General features: G+C 35.5%; 1 protein-coding gene across 13 annotated transcripts in view; it reads left to right on the top strand.

The window, feature by feature from the left end:
- Nucleotides 1–15,162, top strand: part of KCNC2 (potassium voltage-gated channel subfamily C member 2) — a 197,822-nt gene extending 182,660 nt beyond the window's left edge. For 3 of the 13 annotated variants that reach the window (XM_060656953.3, XM_060656950.3, XM_060656952.3), the window contains exons 3-5: nt 3,691–4,618; nt 6,696–6,860; nt 12,027–13,972. In XM_060656953.3, coding sequence (XP_060512936.1) covers nt 3,691–4,618; nt 6,696–6,860; nt 12,027–12,163 — 1,230 coding nt within the window. In that variant the 3' untranslated portion in view covers nt 12,164–13,972. Of the gene's footprint in view, nt 1–3,690; nt 4,619–5,024; nt 5,129–6,695; nt 6,861–12,026; nt 13,973–14,033 lie in introns of those variants that run through there. The other 10 variants (XM_060656957.3, XM_060656959.3, XM_060656958.3 and 7 more) reach the window with 10 other exon arrangements.
- The last annotated feature ends 250 nt before the right edge of the window (nt 15,163–15,412 follow it).

Genomic DNA, 15,412 nt, shown 5'->3' with positions numbered 1-15,412 from the left:
AAAATGTATTTTTGTATCCTTTGGGTAAATAACCTACTATTGCAATTGTTGGGTCATAGGTAGTTCTAGTTTTACTTCTTTGAGGACCCTTCATACGGTTCTCCAGAATGGCTGCACCAGTCTACATTCCCACAAACAGTGCAAGAGGGTTCCCCTGTCTCCACACCCTTGCCAACACCTGTTGTTTCTTGTGGTGTTAATTTTAACTATTCTGATAGGTGTGAGGTCAGTAGCTCATCATGGTTTTGATTTGTATTTCCCTGATGATGAGTGATGTTGACCATCTTTATGTGTGTCTCTTAGCCACCCGGATGTCTTCTTTAGAAAAGTGTCTGTCTATTCATGTCTTCTGTGGGTGGGTAATTAAAATGGGTAATTTAACAAGATGATTCATGTTACTTAAACTCCAACCACCAAGTGTAGTACCTTATGACTCTGCTGACCTTTTTCTGACAACATAATAACTCATTTAATGAACATAAGCCTCAGGTTCTGGTAGTGCTTATTGAGGTAATAATTATATATTTTTAAAGTATAAATAATAGTGATTTATAGTATTTGCATAGGACTTTAAGTTAAAAGCCACGTTAACCTATATATCTTGTATTTTTACTTCATCCCAAACAATGGGGCTGTTACAATAATTTAAGACAAGTGAATTCTAAAGCTTTCCCAATAAGCCAGCAAGTCCAAAGGAGGACCATAAGCAATCAAACTGCTCTAAAGTCTCTTTACAGCCTCATTTTAAAATCTAGGTAATATTTCTAGTTTACTTAAGCCTCTTTAGGAAAAGAGGTTAACCTTTAAAATGTCAGAGCCTCTGTGCTAGCTTGGGCTTTAATCATCGTAATTTGTGCAAAAGAGGCAGACTTGGAAAACCTTCTGCTCCTGCAGTGTTACAGTAAAGGCATCACTTGAGAAAGCCAGATTGAAAAAGTCTAGACGTTTTGTTAAAATTTCCTACTGTGTTATATACGGGTCTCCCGTTTCCATCAAGTTAGCCTTCATTTATCCCTCAAATTCCAGTCTATTGATATTTTGTCAGAGGTGTCTGTGACCCCTCAGTCTAAATAAAGCCCCGTTTTTGAGCCTTTCTATCCTTCATTGCATTTATCACAATTGTAATTATATAATTTTTGCATGGTTCATTATTTAATGTCTGTCTCCCTAATGGATTGTGAATTCCTCAAATGCAGGGATTGTGTTTTGTTATCTACTGTTAAATTGAAGCCCTAACCCTGTGGCCTGGCACAGAGAGGCACCTAATTCATACTTGAATGAATGAATGAATGAAGAGTAAGAAAATGTTCCCTCATAAAAGGTCCCAGTGTTTCGTATTTACAAGCATCAAAGTACCCTAGAAAACTGTCTTTGTTGTTTGGGATATGGCTGGGAAGTGAGGACAGATTTTGAAACAGCAGTGTTGGGAAGTCCCATTCATTTCACCTGAATGTAGGTGGAGAGAGTTTGGCAAAGTTAACTGAAAAAATGCTGACTGAGGAATACTAGACGCATAAAATAAAATTACAGTTTGCTTTAACTGCCTTATATTGTCTACCTGCCTTGTAGATAGAATGTGTGCACTGAAACTTTTGACATTTCATCTGAAATGCTGGAGACTGGATGTGGATGGGGGAGCATGTGGTGGGGGGGGGGCTTGATGGGGGCATCAACATATACCCACCAGCAGGGCTCTGATGACAAAAAATTTCAGGGGGAATCAGAAACAAATCTATAGATAAAATTGTGATTACATTAAGCATTAAGAAGTAATGCATGCATCAAGGATGATTGATTCTTCCTCTAGAAGATACTATCTTGTAAAGCATCTAGAGGGTCTTAGTGATACTATTACAACAAGTAGTTATTAAAAAATGAACTGTATATTTATTTGGACAAAGGGAAAGCTGAGTGAAAACATGTTAGTGTCTTGCATTATGTCTGGGAAAAGATATTAGTGAAACCATAATGTCAAAATCAAGGGAGATTGGAAGACATGCATGGGGGAGTAAGGCAAAACCATGAAAATGGCATGCTTTGTAATTCTATATGAACAGTGTACCAACTGTTACCCTGCATAGATACAATTTCAGAATTTGAGGTGGTTCTTTAAGGCAGATAGTTACCATCCTAAGATGTTTTCTTTTAGTCCTTTTGTATCTCTCTTACATTGAAACTCAACCAGGAAAAAAAGGAGGTAGTTTCAATCTCTTCTTGAAACTTTGATCTTTTCAATGGTATGGGTGAAGAACAGGTATTAGGGGACAGTTTTGGGATTTGGATATACCCTAATATTTCCAAGTAAGGGCTACTCTCCACTTGACTGATGACCCCTTGTTCTTACATAATTAATTAATTTGGATATTCAAGGGGCAATCCCTTGGTGCTCATTACAGACGCTAAGTCCAAGGGCATTATCCGAGAGCACTAGAACTCTGCAGGCTTCTTTGAAAGCCTCTGGTACTGTCACAGTACCATTCACTCAGACAACTGGGTGTTAAGTTTTCAGAGTTTGAATATTAAGAAGTATGTGATCCCAAGATAAGTAAATGGTTTAACATATTTGTATTCAACATGCAAGCGTTTGGTAGTTAACAAAACAATTGGGAGCAAAACTTATCAGGTTAGGGTGTTTCGTCTATCCTTTTGTTATCTTACATCTTGCAAAAGTAGCTTAAACTCTGTGCTAATATTGTAGAACTATAAAATATGATAATAGTAGTGTTATGAGATGGATATGAGTTATTTACATAATTTGTTTTTATGAATGTCTGGCAGTAATAGGAACTATATAAGGAGAGATTTTATTATTATTATTCTGTATTAGTGGGTGTGTGTATTCACATAAGGGACTGATGAAATGAACTAAAAAGTTGAATTACAAAAAAACCCCCAAAACCCTGCAATTTTATAGCATGCTACTCTAATAACACTTGGAGTTCTTTTTCAGGTGAGAAAGAAAATTGTCTTTTAATTTGTTCCTTAACTCTGTTTCTTTCTCTTCAGTCTTGTTGACTATTCCTCTTCCCTAGATTTGTTCTTTTGGACAAGTCTCCACCTTAAACTGATACAATTTAACTTTAACAAAGCTCAAAAGGTTTTGTTTTGTTTTGTTTTGTTTTGTTTTGTTTTGTTTTGTTTTTTTCATGTCCATACCTATGACAACTTGGAGCATTTTATTTATAGCTAAAAACCTACAGTTAAATTTGGGTAGCTTCCAAATTTCCATCAGTATGAACTGTACCTTATATTTATAGATGTAAAACTTGATCTAATACATGAAGGTTTCTAGGATCAGAACCAATATCTGGAGCCACTGTCTACATTTTTTTCTTTAGTCTGTTGCCCTTTAACGTTGTTTTGGATTGATTTTTATGCTTTCTTAACAGGTATATTTTCTTATACAAAAGAGTCAAGAAATTATTTTCCAACATAAGCAAAAGTTTTTGCCTATATAACAGAAAACAGAACTTGAAACAAATTACATGTGCAACTCTAATTAATGATACCTACACATCTCTTCTTTCACTTAAATAACATCCCAAGCAAAACCTCCAAAATCTCCAAATATGCTTTTGCTCTTTTTCATCTGTGGGGATCGATGCTCTTAGATTTGGATCAAAGTATATTATAGTTCAGATCACTCTTTGTTTCTTTTTTTATTTCTTTCCCTCCCCCCGCCCCCTACAGTTTATTGCTTTTGCTTCTTTATTCTTCATCCTGGTTTCGATCACAACCTTTTGCCTGGAGACACATGAAGCTTTCAATATTGTTAAAAACAAGACAGAACCAGTCATCAATGGCACAAGCGTTGTTCTGCAATATGAAATCGAAACGGATCCTGCCTTGACGTATGTAGAAGGAGTGTGTGTGGTGTGGTTTACTTTTGAATTTTTAGTCCGTATCATTTTTTCCCCTAATAAACTTGAATTCATCAAAAATCTCTTGAATATCATTGACTTTGTGGCCATCCTACCCTTCTACTTAGAGGTGGGACTCAGTGGGCTGTCATCCAAAGCTGCTAAAGATGTACTTGGCTTCCTCAGGGTGGTAAGATTTGTGAGGATCCTGAGAATCTTCAAGCTCACCCGCCATTTTGTAGGTCTGAGGGTGCTTGGACACACTCTTCGAGCTAGCACTAATGAATTTTTGCTGCTGATAATCTTCCTGGCTCTAGGAGTTTTGATATTTGCTACTATGATCTACTATGCCGAGAGAGTAGGAGCTCAACCTAACGACCCTTCAGCTAGTGAGCACACGCAGTTTAAAAACATTCCAATTGGCTTCTGGTGGGCTGTAGTGACCATGACTACCTTGGGCTATGGGGATATGTACCCCCAAACATGGTCAGGGATGCTGGTGGGAGCCCTGTGTGCTCTGGCTGGAGTGCTGACAATAGCCATGCCAGTGCCTGTCATTGTCAACAACTTTGGGATGTACTACTCCTTGGCAATGGCGAAGCAGAAACTTCCAAGGAAAAGAAAGAAGCACATCCCTCCTGCCCCTCAGGCAAGCTCACCTACTTTTTGCAAGACAGAATTAAATATGGCCTGTAATAGCACACAGGGTGACACGTGTCTGGGCAAAGACAATCGGCTTCTGGAACATAACAGATCAGGTAAGGCACAATTTCAAATGCATGCCATTAAATACTTTATAGACCAGTATGTCCCTTAGATAGAAGGCAACCATTTTCATTCTCTGTAAACTTTCATGAGTTTTCAGTTCTACCCCTTCGCAAAACATGTGTTTGTATCAGGCTTGTAGATAGCTAGACTGTAGCCTGTAGCTTTTCTCAGTAGATTCCAAGTAGAAGCCTGCGTAGCTGGTCTATAGAGTTTTCCTGCTTTAGTGGGAATGCCCTCTGCTGATGGTGCCAATATTTTCTTTTGCCTGTTTGTTGCTCTTGTGCCAATGTTTCTTTGTTCCCCTGCACGATGTGATGGTATGATATTGGCCATTTTCCATCTTCCATTCTCAAAATGTTGCTTTCCATATCATTTGGCTTGGCGTGTTTGTCTCAGTTTTATCTCTGCCACATGGGGCCATGCATCTCAACCTAATTCACAAGAAGCAGTTACTTAAAAAGAATGGATGCTTATATTTGAAAAGCCTGAACACCAAAAAGGTGATATGGAAGATAGCCCTTTTGATAATATAAGTTGTTGCTAGTAATATTCTGGAGGGTTGATTAAATTTTCATGATTGTTAACTTAGGTAGGATCTTCAGTATAATCCCTTTAGATTGGGTAAAATGCTATGTAATATAATAGACTCACCATTATTCTGGAGATAGATGATCTGCTTTGTCTAATCAATGGCAAAGTTGAATTTCCCTGTGGATTTCCTTTTTTCTACACTATGCATTGGGCGCTCTGTTCCCTCCCAAAATGAATTTTGGGTGATATATTGCTGAATCCCTTCTCCTCTCCATTGCCATAAATAATCTAGAGAACATCAACTGATAATTGATGTTCATTTTGCCAAAGTTATAGGCAGTAGTGTCCTCTCTAGTTTATTGTGTATGGGTACAGATGAAATATTTTGTAGATTAAACAATTTAATTAGCTTTGAGCCCACTATGAAAATTTAAGATATGTGCATTCCCTGTAACTTAGATATATTTAATATTTTTCTTGTAAAAAAAGATTTACGATAATCCTATGTGAATACTTTTGCATAATTCAGAAATGACACCAATTACACAGAGCAAGCAAGCAAACAAACAAAAAAGGCAAGTAACATTTCCATAGGTCCCTTCATTAGTTTCCAGAAGTTTTTGCAAAGTAAGTGGGGAAAAAATGTGGCTGGAACTAAAATGCTTTCTTAAATATATTATTCATAAAGATCTTTTTGTTCATTTAGTACATTGTTCTGCAGATTCTGTCAATATATCTAAAAACTATTAGGCCAAGAATGTCTTTATGAATAGTGGAGTTTAGTTGATGTTGGTCTCATCAGACTGTTCTCAGTATACCTGTGCAGATTCCTTATGAAGGGCATGGAAAAAGAGGACAAACTCTCAGCCTGGGTAAATATTGTTATAACAAGCTAGCATCTAGGCCAATAGGATGTAAATGTCTTTGGCAAGCATATAGAAGTAAACAGTTGTTTCAAGGGCATTTGGAGAAATTAATCTTATTCCTCTGTTATGCTCAAAAAATATTTTTCATTTCAAAAAGGAGAACCTGGACATAAAGTGAGATTTTGGATTTATTTTATTAATATTTTGGGGGAAATTACTTTCAGCAAATATTAAAAGCCTGTGTCTTAAAGAACTCCAAAGACAAATATGTACCTCGGAGTTTTTCCTTAAGTAGGCTCCACTTTTAAAGATTCCTATTCACAGTAACTAGAAAGCATGTCAGAAATCTTAAGATATTAATGTGTGTGCTAGTTCATTATCACACTTGTTTTGAATTCATATTAGTTCTGTGAAAGTCAGTTTCCTACTAAATGGGATCCAAAATGGAATGGAAATTTCCCAAAGAACATTTCTCTCCTTTTCAATACATTTCCATTTTGCTCCATGTAGATTTTTGTAATGAGTGATGAAAATCCTTTTTCTTATCATGATGTGATTACTGTGTTTTGTATATGGAGTGACTGTACTATGGACATTCAGTGTAAACTCTTTGTACTGTCTCATTTCCTCATCCATCACTGTCTGTCAATGGGCATGGTGCTGTGACCAGTGTTATCAGGTGACGACAGTACAGGAAGTGAGCCGCCATTATCACCCCCAGAAAGGCTCCCCATCAGACGCTCTAGTACCAGAGACAAAAACAGAAGAGGGGAAACATGTTTCCTACTGACAACAGGTGATTACACGTGTGCTTCTGATGGAGGGATCAGGAAAGGTAGGCATGCATTTAATCAGATCCTAACAGGTGACTTAGAAATTAAGTGCTACTAATATATGGAGTGATATAAATGCTCTTTCGTCATTTTCTAGGAAAAACTGCACACAGTGTTGTTTCACATTTCTCATCATCTCTTTTCTCATTATAAACATTTAAAGTACATATCATAACAGTACACTTGACTGTCATATCTGAAAGGTATTTCATCTTTCTTTTTCTTTCTTTTCTTTTCTTTTCTTTCTTTCTTTCTTTCTTTCTTTCTTTCTTTCTTTCTTCATTTCTGTCTTTTCTTTCTTTCTTCATTCATTCATTTCTGTCTTCATTCATTCATTCATTCATTCTTGGTTTTGCTTTCCATTTGTCTATGGGAAGAATTGTAATGGGGTATTTAAAAATTAAGTTGCTCATCTAATTATCTTAATATAATATACTCGGCAGTCTTTAAAAGTTGTCTTTTAAACTACAAGTAATAAAACTCAGTAATTGGCTCTATGCATATATTTGATAAGTAATTGATAGAACAATAAGGCTTTTTTCAAAGAAAAGCTTTAAACATTCTCTAATTAAACCTCTTATCCAGTATTTGGGCAGTCTTTGCCATGATTTATCTGAATGTCACAAGGTTAAAAAGAGACAACATCCCTGGCCATATAAAACAGTATATCCAATCACTTGAAAGGCTACTTGTGTACTTATATAATGTGATACAGAATTTCTCTTCAAGGCAATACTAATAATTTTAAGTTTATTACTATTTTCAACCCACATTGAACTGTGACTTGCACACAGAAGATACTCAATAACACTTGTTGAATGAGTATATTTTGTTGGTTAGGCATCTTGGTCAAGGAATATAACAGTATTGAAGCACCATTCCACCATGTGCTTCCAATTTTCTAGATTATGCCACTGTCTCTGACCATTCCCTAGGTGCTGTTTTTTGTTTTTGTTTTGAGTAAACTTTATGGATCTCGGGACAATTGGGCCCTTTTACCCGCTCCTTAAGAAATAATTTTGTGACATTACCTACCCTGGTCCAAGGGCTGATATGCTCTTTGATTACTCCTACTTTGATAATTCTGATTGCTTTATTGCCATGGTTCTCTTTCTCTGTTTATTGACAGAATAGAGAAAGAACTATAATTATTTCTTATGCAATGTACTGAATTTGAATGAAAACCAATCCAAAACGTTCATATTAGTGCAACTGTGTTTTAAAAATACTTCACTTTTTGCTATTCATTGCAGTTTCTCCCAATTGAATACTTTAACATTTTAAGCCTTCAATATTTATTTTGTGATGTCTTCTTTGAAATGTCTCATTACCCATATTGTACTTCTCTTTCATTGCTTCTGAACACTTTTTATTGTCCTGTCTGTCTCCATGCCTTTGATCTCAAAAGAGAAGTCAGACTCTTTTATTTCTTTAGTATGTAATATTTCAAATACTTCTTCATTTCAGCTACTTCCATTCCTCTGCATCTATTCTTTATACGAAAATATATTTCAATTATTTGAATATGTTTATTTGATTGTTTGCTAATTTACATTTAAATATTAAGTGCTAGAACAATTTTTTAAATATTTTATGATAGTTAATATCCTATCATTGTACTTAAGCAAAATATGTATACATACATTAACTAATGATAATAACGTATAACTAATAGTTTATTGTATGGAACATTATATTTTAAGTACATTACATATCTTAACCCACTATATATGTGTATATATATATATGTGTATATATGTATATATATGTATATATATATTTATATGTAATGTGTGGCTATATTTTTATACATTCTTGAACATCACATAATGAAGTATCACATCCAATGCTTATACTAAGGTTACATGGTTAAGAACTTAGCTAAATTTTTTTCCTTCCACTGTCAGACAATATTTGAATTTTAAACTATCAAAGGAGATCACATATGAAAAAATACTTTGCAAATTATAAAACATTATGCAAATATAGAATTTTTCTATAAAATGACAAAGTTTCATAAGCAAAGCAATTAATAAGATATTTAGTTTGTATGGAAAAATTATACATAAAATTCTATGTCACAAAGACAAAGTTCTCTTTATCAGTGAGCACATCTTTGAAAATTCATCTATGGGCTTTTATTCTTTGTCATTTCTCATCATAATCGACTTCTTTTTTCATTCTTGCTTAGTTTTTTTTACACTACTGTGTTTTTCCTCCCAGTCCTTGTAACATTTTGGCTAACTTCACTTATTTTTTTTAGTGTGTTGTCTTGTCATGTTTATCAGGAATCTATTAACTTCTTCTCTTGTTTCCTTTTATGTAGATTATAGATTTCTGCTATTACTCTTATTCAGGCATTTATTTCCTAAATGATCCCTTTTTTATCTTTCAAGTTGGTCTTTCAACTGATTTGATTTTAGTGTGCTGAAAATTCTCCCCTGTACAGATGAAAAGAAATTACCAGATTCCCACTGAATTCTTTTTCTACCAACAAGTATGAATATAGTTGGACATACATTAAGAAAATTTATGGATTCCCTGTAAGAATGAACTCCCAATAGTTAGAACCTGTGTTTTTATTTATTCAGTAGTTTTTAGGAAATCATATTACATACACAAAAACATAACCATTGATAGTACATTGCTAGGCAGTTTCAATATTTCCCCATATAAGCACATGCTTTTGACAACCATATAATTGGGGTGCCTGGGTGGCTCAGTCGGTTAAGCGTCCGACTTCGGCTCAGGTCATGATCTTGCAGTCCCTGAGTTCGAGCCCCGCGTCAGGCTCTGTGCTGACAGCTCAGAGCCTGGAGCCTGTTTCAGATTCTGTGTCTCCCTCTCTCTCTGACCCTCCCCTGTTCATGCTCTGTCTCTCTCTGTCTCAAAAGTAAATAAATGTTAAAAAAATTAAAAAACTAAAAAAAAAGGACCATATAATATAATAGGCACACCTTGTATTTAGATGCCAATTCCAAGTAGGTTCAATATTGTTTATTCTCATGAATTATATTTTTAACCATTCCACTCAATTAAAAAGTTTGCTTAAGCAAAACCTTATCAAATTTTGTATCAGAAATGAACCTGCAGAATAAAATATATATATATTCAATGAATAACGTATAATTTTACTAAATACTTGTTATTAAATTAGAAGGAAGTCTTTTCAAATTAACACTGAAATTATAGTTATTAAAGTAAAAGGACTTATAAACAGAATAGATAATATTTATGTTAAAAACTGTAATTCAGAATAATAATTGAACATTAAGAACGGGAACCAAGATTTACATATAACTAGGGTGATTAGCATAAAACGATCAAGTAAATTTTTACCTTTTTGGAGGTCCTGTAGGGAGATTACATGGTCAACTAGGATAAATTATTCTTCATATAATTCCCAAAGTTATACTTCCAATGTCTTTACAGAAGAGCAGTAATGACTAGCTCTTCAGGAGCGTGGAGGTCCCTGTGTAAGGATAAATTATCTGCAATTCTTTTTTAATTATTTAAGACATCCTCTTATTAAGTATTCCATCATCCTCTGGAATAGAATGAAATACATGTTGCCTACCATGTTTTATATCTCTAAATGCTAACAAAGCTTATTGGCATATAATCCTCTCATTAGCAGAAAGGATGTCCTAGAGAATTTTACAATAGGTTATGGATGGCATAAATTTCCATCTACAAAATCTCAAGGAAGACCGCTGAAAGTTTCTGTGTGTGTGTATGGGGAAGGACGTTTCTGTCCAGTCCAGCTTCTCCCACAGTAAAGCAGTTATTACAGTCTGTGTCCATTCTTGTACTGGCTGCTTGAAAATCAAATAATCACTAACTCACTGAAAATGTTTCTTCTTTTCTAGTGCAAGGAGGAGAGATAGTATTAGCTTCTTCCCCAGAAGTTCCATGAAAATTAAAAAAAGTACCTGAGAGGAACACAGGGAAACACAAAAGGCCCATTTTCTTTCTCATATACTAATCATGCACACCAAGGGCTAATCAGAGCCCAAGGAATATGTCCTGAGGCTACGGAATCCATGAAGTTTAGTGAAGTTGTATCCACTTGCTCAGCTTTGGCTGAGGGAATTTCATTTTCCTGTTCGACAACACTTTTTTTCAGTGGACTTGTCAGAACATTTATTTCCTGACTAGTTTTTCTTATGACTGACTCCTACATTTGGTTCTTGACTACTTTTTCAATCAATAGTTGTCCTGCTTTTAAGACAGTTCACTTCTAACTTTACATGGTGCTAACCACCCCACTGAACTGCCTCTACTCTTTTTCTAATAAATAATGCTACAATATATGAATCTTCCCAAAGGTGACTTTGATGGGAATGTTGCTTGAGTGACTAAGGAAAACCACTGGGTTAAAGCTTGTGAGGAGGATCTTTTATTCCGTAAGTCCATGATAATCATGTACAGTTGATTAGAACGCAAGATAATAGAAAAAGTGAATTATGATCAAATGGTTCTCAGTTCTTGGCAGTGGAGAGCTAACTGAAAACATCACATCATAAAGTTCAGACTGTAATTCACTGAAATTATGACTCAATTTATATTTCATTTCCTTCCTTTTTTCTTTACATTTTTTTATCCAAAGATTTAGAAATGGGCATTCTACATCACCTAGATAATGGCATCAAACGCCATTATTTAAGAATCAACCTTTTAACACTATAAAGCTGAAAAATTGAATATGCTGGAAAAAGAGTTGTCCACTTAAAGTTGATCATGCTTATTAGCTTAGTAAACAATACAAAATGAAAAGAAAAAATAGCCCATTTGGTTTTTTTTTTAGAAACAGATTCTGAAATTTAAAAATATTAGCCAAGTTTATATCTTACTTAAGTTGCTTTGCCTAACTCTTAAAAGATCTGTAGTATTTTATATACCAAAATTACATCAATACAAATTACAGTGGGAAAGAATGAATTTTGAAGTATTACAACTATAAGTTTTGATTTAATTTCTTGGGAATGACAGCTATAGTGAGCTTTATTTTTTTAAGTTATAAATGGTCTCAATATTGAATTCTTTGTAAAAAAATTTTTTTTTCCTTGAACTCAAAATAGCACTTTTGATTATCCTGCATGGTATTATTTGTCTGTGTCTATTTTCTGGTTGAATTCAACTGATGTCTGTGCATTTTTTCATAAAAGGATATGAAAAATCCCGAAGCTTAAACAACATAGCGGGCTTGGCAGGCAATGCTCTGAGGCTGTCTCCAGTAACATCACCCTACAACTCTCCTTGTCCTCTGAGGCGCCCTCGATCTCCCATCCCATCTATTTTGTAAACCAAACTGCATCAGTCGGCTAAATTGTATGAATTCGAGTACTGTTTACCCCAAAATGGAAATAAGTAAATGTAGAGTTACTCCAGGCTCCATTAAATACAGTTTCAATCCTGCATGATACTACTTTTTGAAGTCAGAAATGCCACTTGGGTAGCTAACAAATCTTCTCCTGGCTTTAAAGATTATCTAAAGTAGTGCTACTTCTCCATATTAATTACCCTGCTCTCCTTTCGCAATAAAATGACAGGTAGTGTCAGATATTGGCCAGTATGCTAATACGTAAACATATCTTCAGGGAGATATAATTAAAACAGTGTGCTTCCAAACACCGGTCACTTCATTGGACCTTCATTTCTCGTGACTCTAAACCATTTTGAAGATGTTTGGGATCCTATCTTGATTGCACACAACATGACTTTGGTCAGCTCATTTGCATGGACCATCTTGTCTCTATCACCTGAAAGCAATGTCGCAGAGTTCGGGGACCGTGGATGGCTCAGGATATGTGTACCTGCTGATATGAAAGCACTGGTTGACTGTTCTGCATGTTGAATTGTGGGGCAGGGAGGGCGAGTTTCACTTGACATTTTTTTTCCTTATTCTTTGAAAGAAATATTTGTTTTAAACAGTTTAATTTCTTGGTTGATTTACTTTTCTTCAAAAATGCTGTATTGGAGTTCTGAATGTCTCTGGTTGTTTGCACACAGATAACTGCAAAGAGGTTGTCATTACTGGTTACACGCGAGCTGAGGCCAGAGCTCTTACTTAATGACTTGGGGAAGGCACAAAACATGAGAGAAAGGTAACTGCCAGCCAGGCTTGCATTGTTTAGCCAGGAATTGCTGCTTGGTATAGAGTCATATATATTTTTTTCCAATCCCAGGATTTGTCATCATTTTCAGAGGCAAAGTGCCAAATATCACCCAAAGCTCTCGTGTCTTTTTTTATCCCCTTCCTTTATTTTTATTTATTGATTTTTGTGCAAACATCAAAGATGATTGTTTTCACTGGAGGCTTTCTTGACCAGCCTTAAATTTCTGACTCACGGGATTAATCAGATTTTCAGGCAGTGTTGAATCAGGTGCTTTGTCCTGTATGGCGTTTTGTCTGTCTGTCTTAGCTCCCTGTCTTCAATGTATATGCCATCTGTCTTCATGAAGCACAGAAATGCCTTGATAAGATGTTCATGATTTTAGTACCGGGTCCTCTCCCCTGCCCCCTGCCTTCTCTGCTATTTGGAACAGCCTCTCTGCTTTGTGTGTAAATGGATGATGCCCTGTAGACTACCTACGTTAATCAGTACTGTGAACCTTTTTGATAAGCAGGATTTAAGCAGCAGTATCACCATTACATTTGGTTGCTGGCTGCAGTGTCAGTGTCTACTACCTAGCAACCAGCATTCATCACTACACTCCAGCAAAACCCCTAGGGAGTTTTATTCAGCCCAAGTGGAAGAAATTCTGTTTACAGCGTCCCGATGAATGCAATAGCAATAGTGTGTCTGGTGTATTGGGCATGTGAGGGAGGAAAAATGCCATACTATAAATTGAGGGATAAACATTATTATTTCTAAGGCATTCAGGATCCTTGAGACTGTTGATTAATCCTTAATTCTCATGTTTATTTTTTGTGAGGAAGACAAATGTCATTTTTATTATTGATCACATAACGTCTATTATTCTCTAAGTCCTAAAGCATGAACTGCATGTCTGAGATTTTGTACGGCAATGTATTTACCCAGACGTACACATCTGATATTTAGAGATTCTGTGATCCTTTTAATAACACCACCCTTAGAAAGTTATAATTCCATATAGCTTTATGGTAAAGGAATTAATATACTGTCTGGTGCTGCTGTTATTGACTGCAGTGTTGTACAGAATTTATCATGGATTTTTGACTGCTGAAAAAGGGACAATGGAATTTAGCCATGCCAAGGACTGTACTGGAAACAGACTTCTGCTGCTGAATGTGCCCTGATGTGACCAGGTCGCACTCGGAAGAAGTCCCTGCGTCTTCATGAGGCATCTAAAGCTTAGAAAAGAACTGTGGCTGGAACTCATTTGGTGCTCCCCATATGAGTGGTCTGCTTGTGGACCTGCCGGGATCCATGAGACAATTGTAAATACCAACACGTGTGCATGGGTCAACAGCTTCAGCCATCTCACACCCAAGGAAGCCAAATTCATGATCACTATCTCTGAAGCTTCAAGTAAGGCCCATACCTCTGTGAATTGCCCCTCTTGGGCCTGCAGTAGATTGTGCTGTGAATCATACAAGGCAGTGATATTGGCGTAGTATAGATGTGTCTTAATTTCCCTTATTTCTTCTTTGTTGTTTGAATCCATGAACATCGATGGTATCATTTTTTTATAAACCATTTATGTTATCTGCTTGTCTTTTTGTGAAATTTTCAGTGCCTATTTATCAAAACTAACCTGTGTTTAGTCACATATTTGTTTAGTTCTGGAGAATCATTATGACTTTTAAAAAAAACTCACCAAGGTTATTCATGGTTTAAGTGTTTTGTCATTGTTACCTCAATTATAAATATTACAGAAAATAAAATTCTGGCAACGAGAGTATTTTTTTATTAAATGATCAAGGAGTAATGTCAGTATATAGTAGAGTATTAATCAAATTATATCCTAAAATGTATATTTTGCATAAAAGAGATATTCTTCAATCAATTACTTTTTGTGAGTTTTGTGGCAACCGAAGCTTGTACTTGTTTAAAATTGTTGTAGTTGAAACGGTGTAAGAATTCTTCATCTTGCTTAATCAATATTTCCAGAATCGATTAGTTCCCCTGGGATTCTGAATATAACATATAACCTTATTATGAACCCCTGTATTGTGGACCTTTTGTGAACATTTCAAGGTGCATGCACAACCTTGGTGATAACTGATGGATATGTAACTAACTGAAATGAAGAATAAAAGGCAAATAAGCTGGGGATAAACTTGAATCCTATCTGATTAAATTATTCATATTCTTTTCTTGGCTCCTCTCTTTGTTTTGGAATTTTCAACAGGCTTTACTATTTTTATGCTTCATGGTACCACAGCAGACGCTCACACATAATACAAGGAATTTGGGATGCAGGGATTTATGAACATGCAGAGCTCTCACTTTCATTCAAGTCTCGGGCATGTAGCCTGTGTTTTCCTCTTCTAAATGCTTTGCCTGCCTAAGTTTCTTATAATTCTGAGATGGAATTATTATTAATTGTGATAGTACCCAATATT

The sequence above is a fragment of the Panthera onca genome, chromosome B4, assembly GCF_046562875.1.
Source record: "Panthera onca isolate mPanOnc1 chromosome B4, mPanOnc1 haplotype 2, whole genome shotgun sequence".
NCBI lineage: Eukaryota > Metazoa > Chordata > Mammalia > Carnivora > Felidae > Panthera > Panthera onca.
The sequence above is the reverse complement of the archived record's forward strand: the minus strand, read 5'-3'. Positions and strand labels throughout refer to the sequence as shown.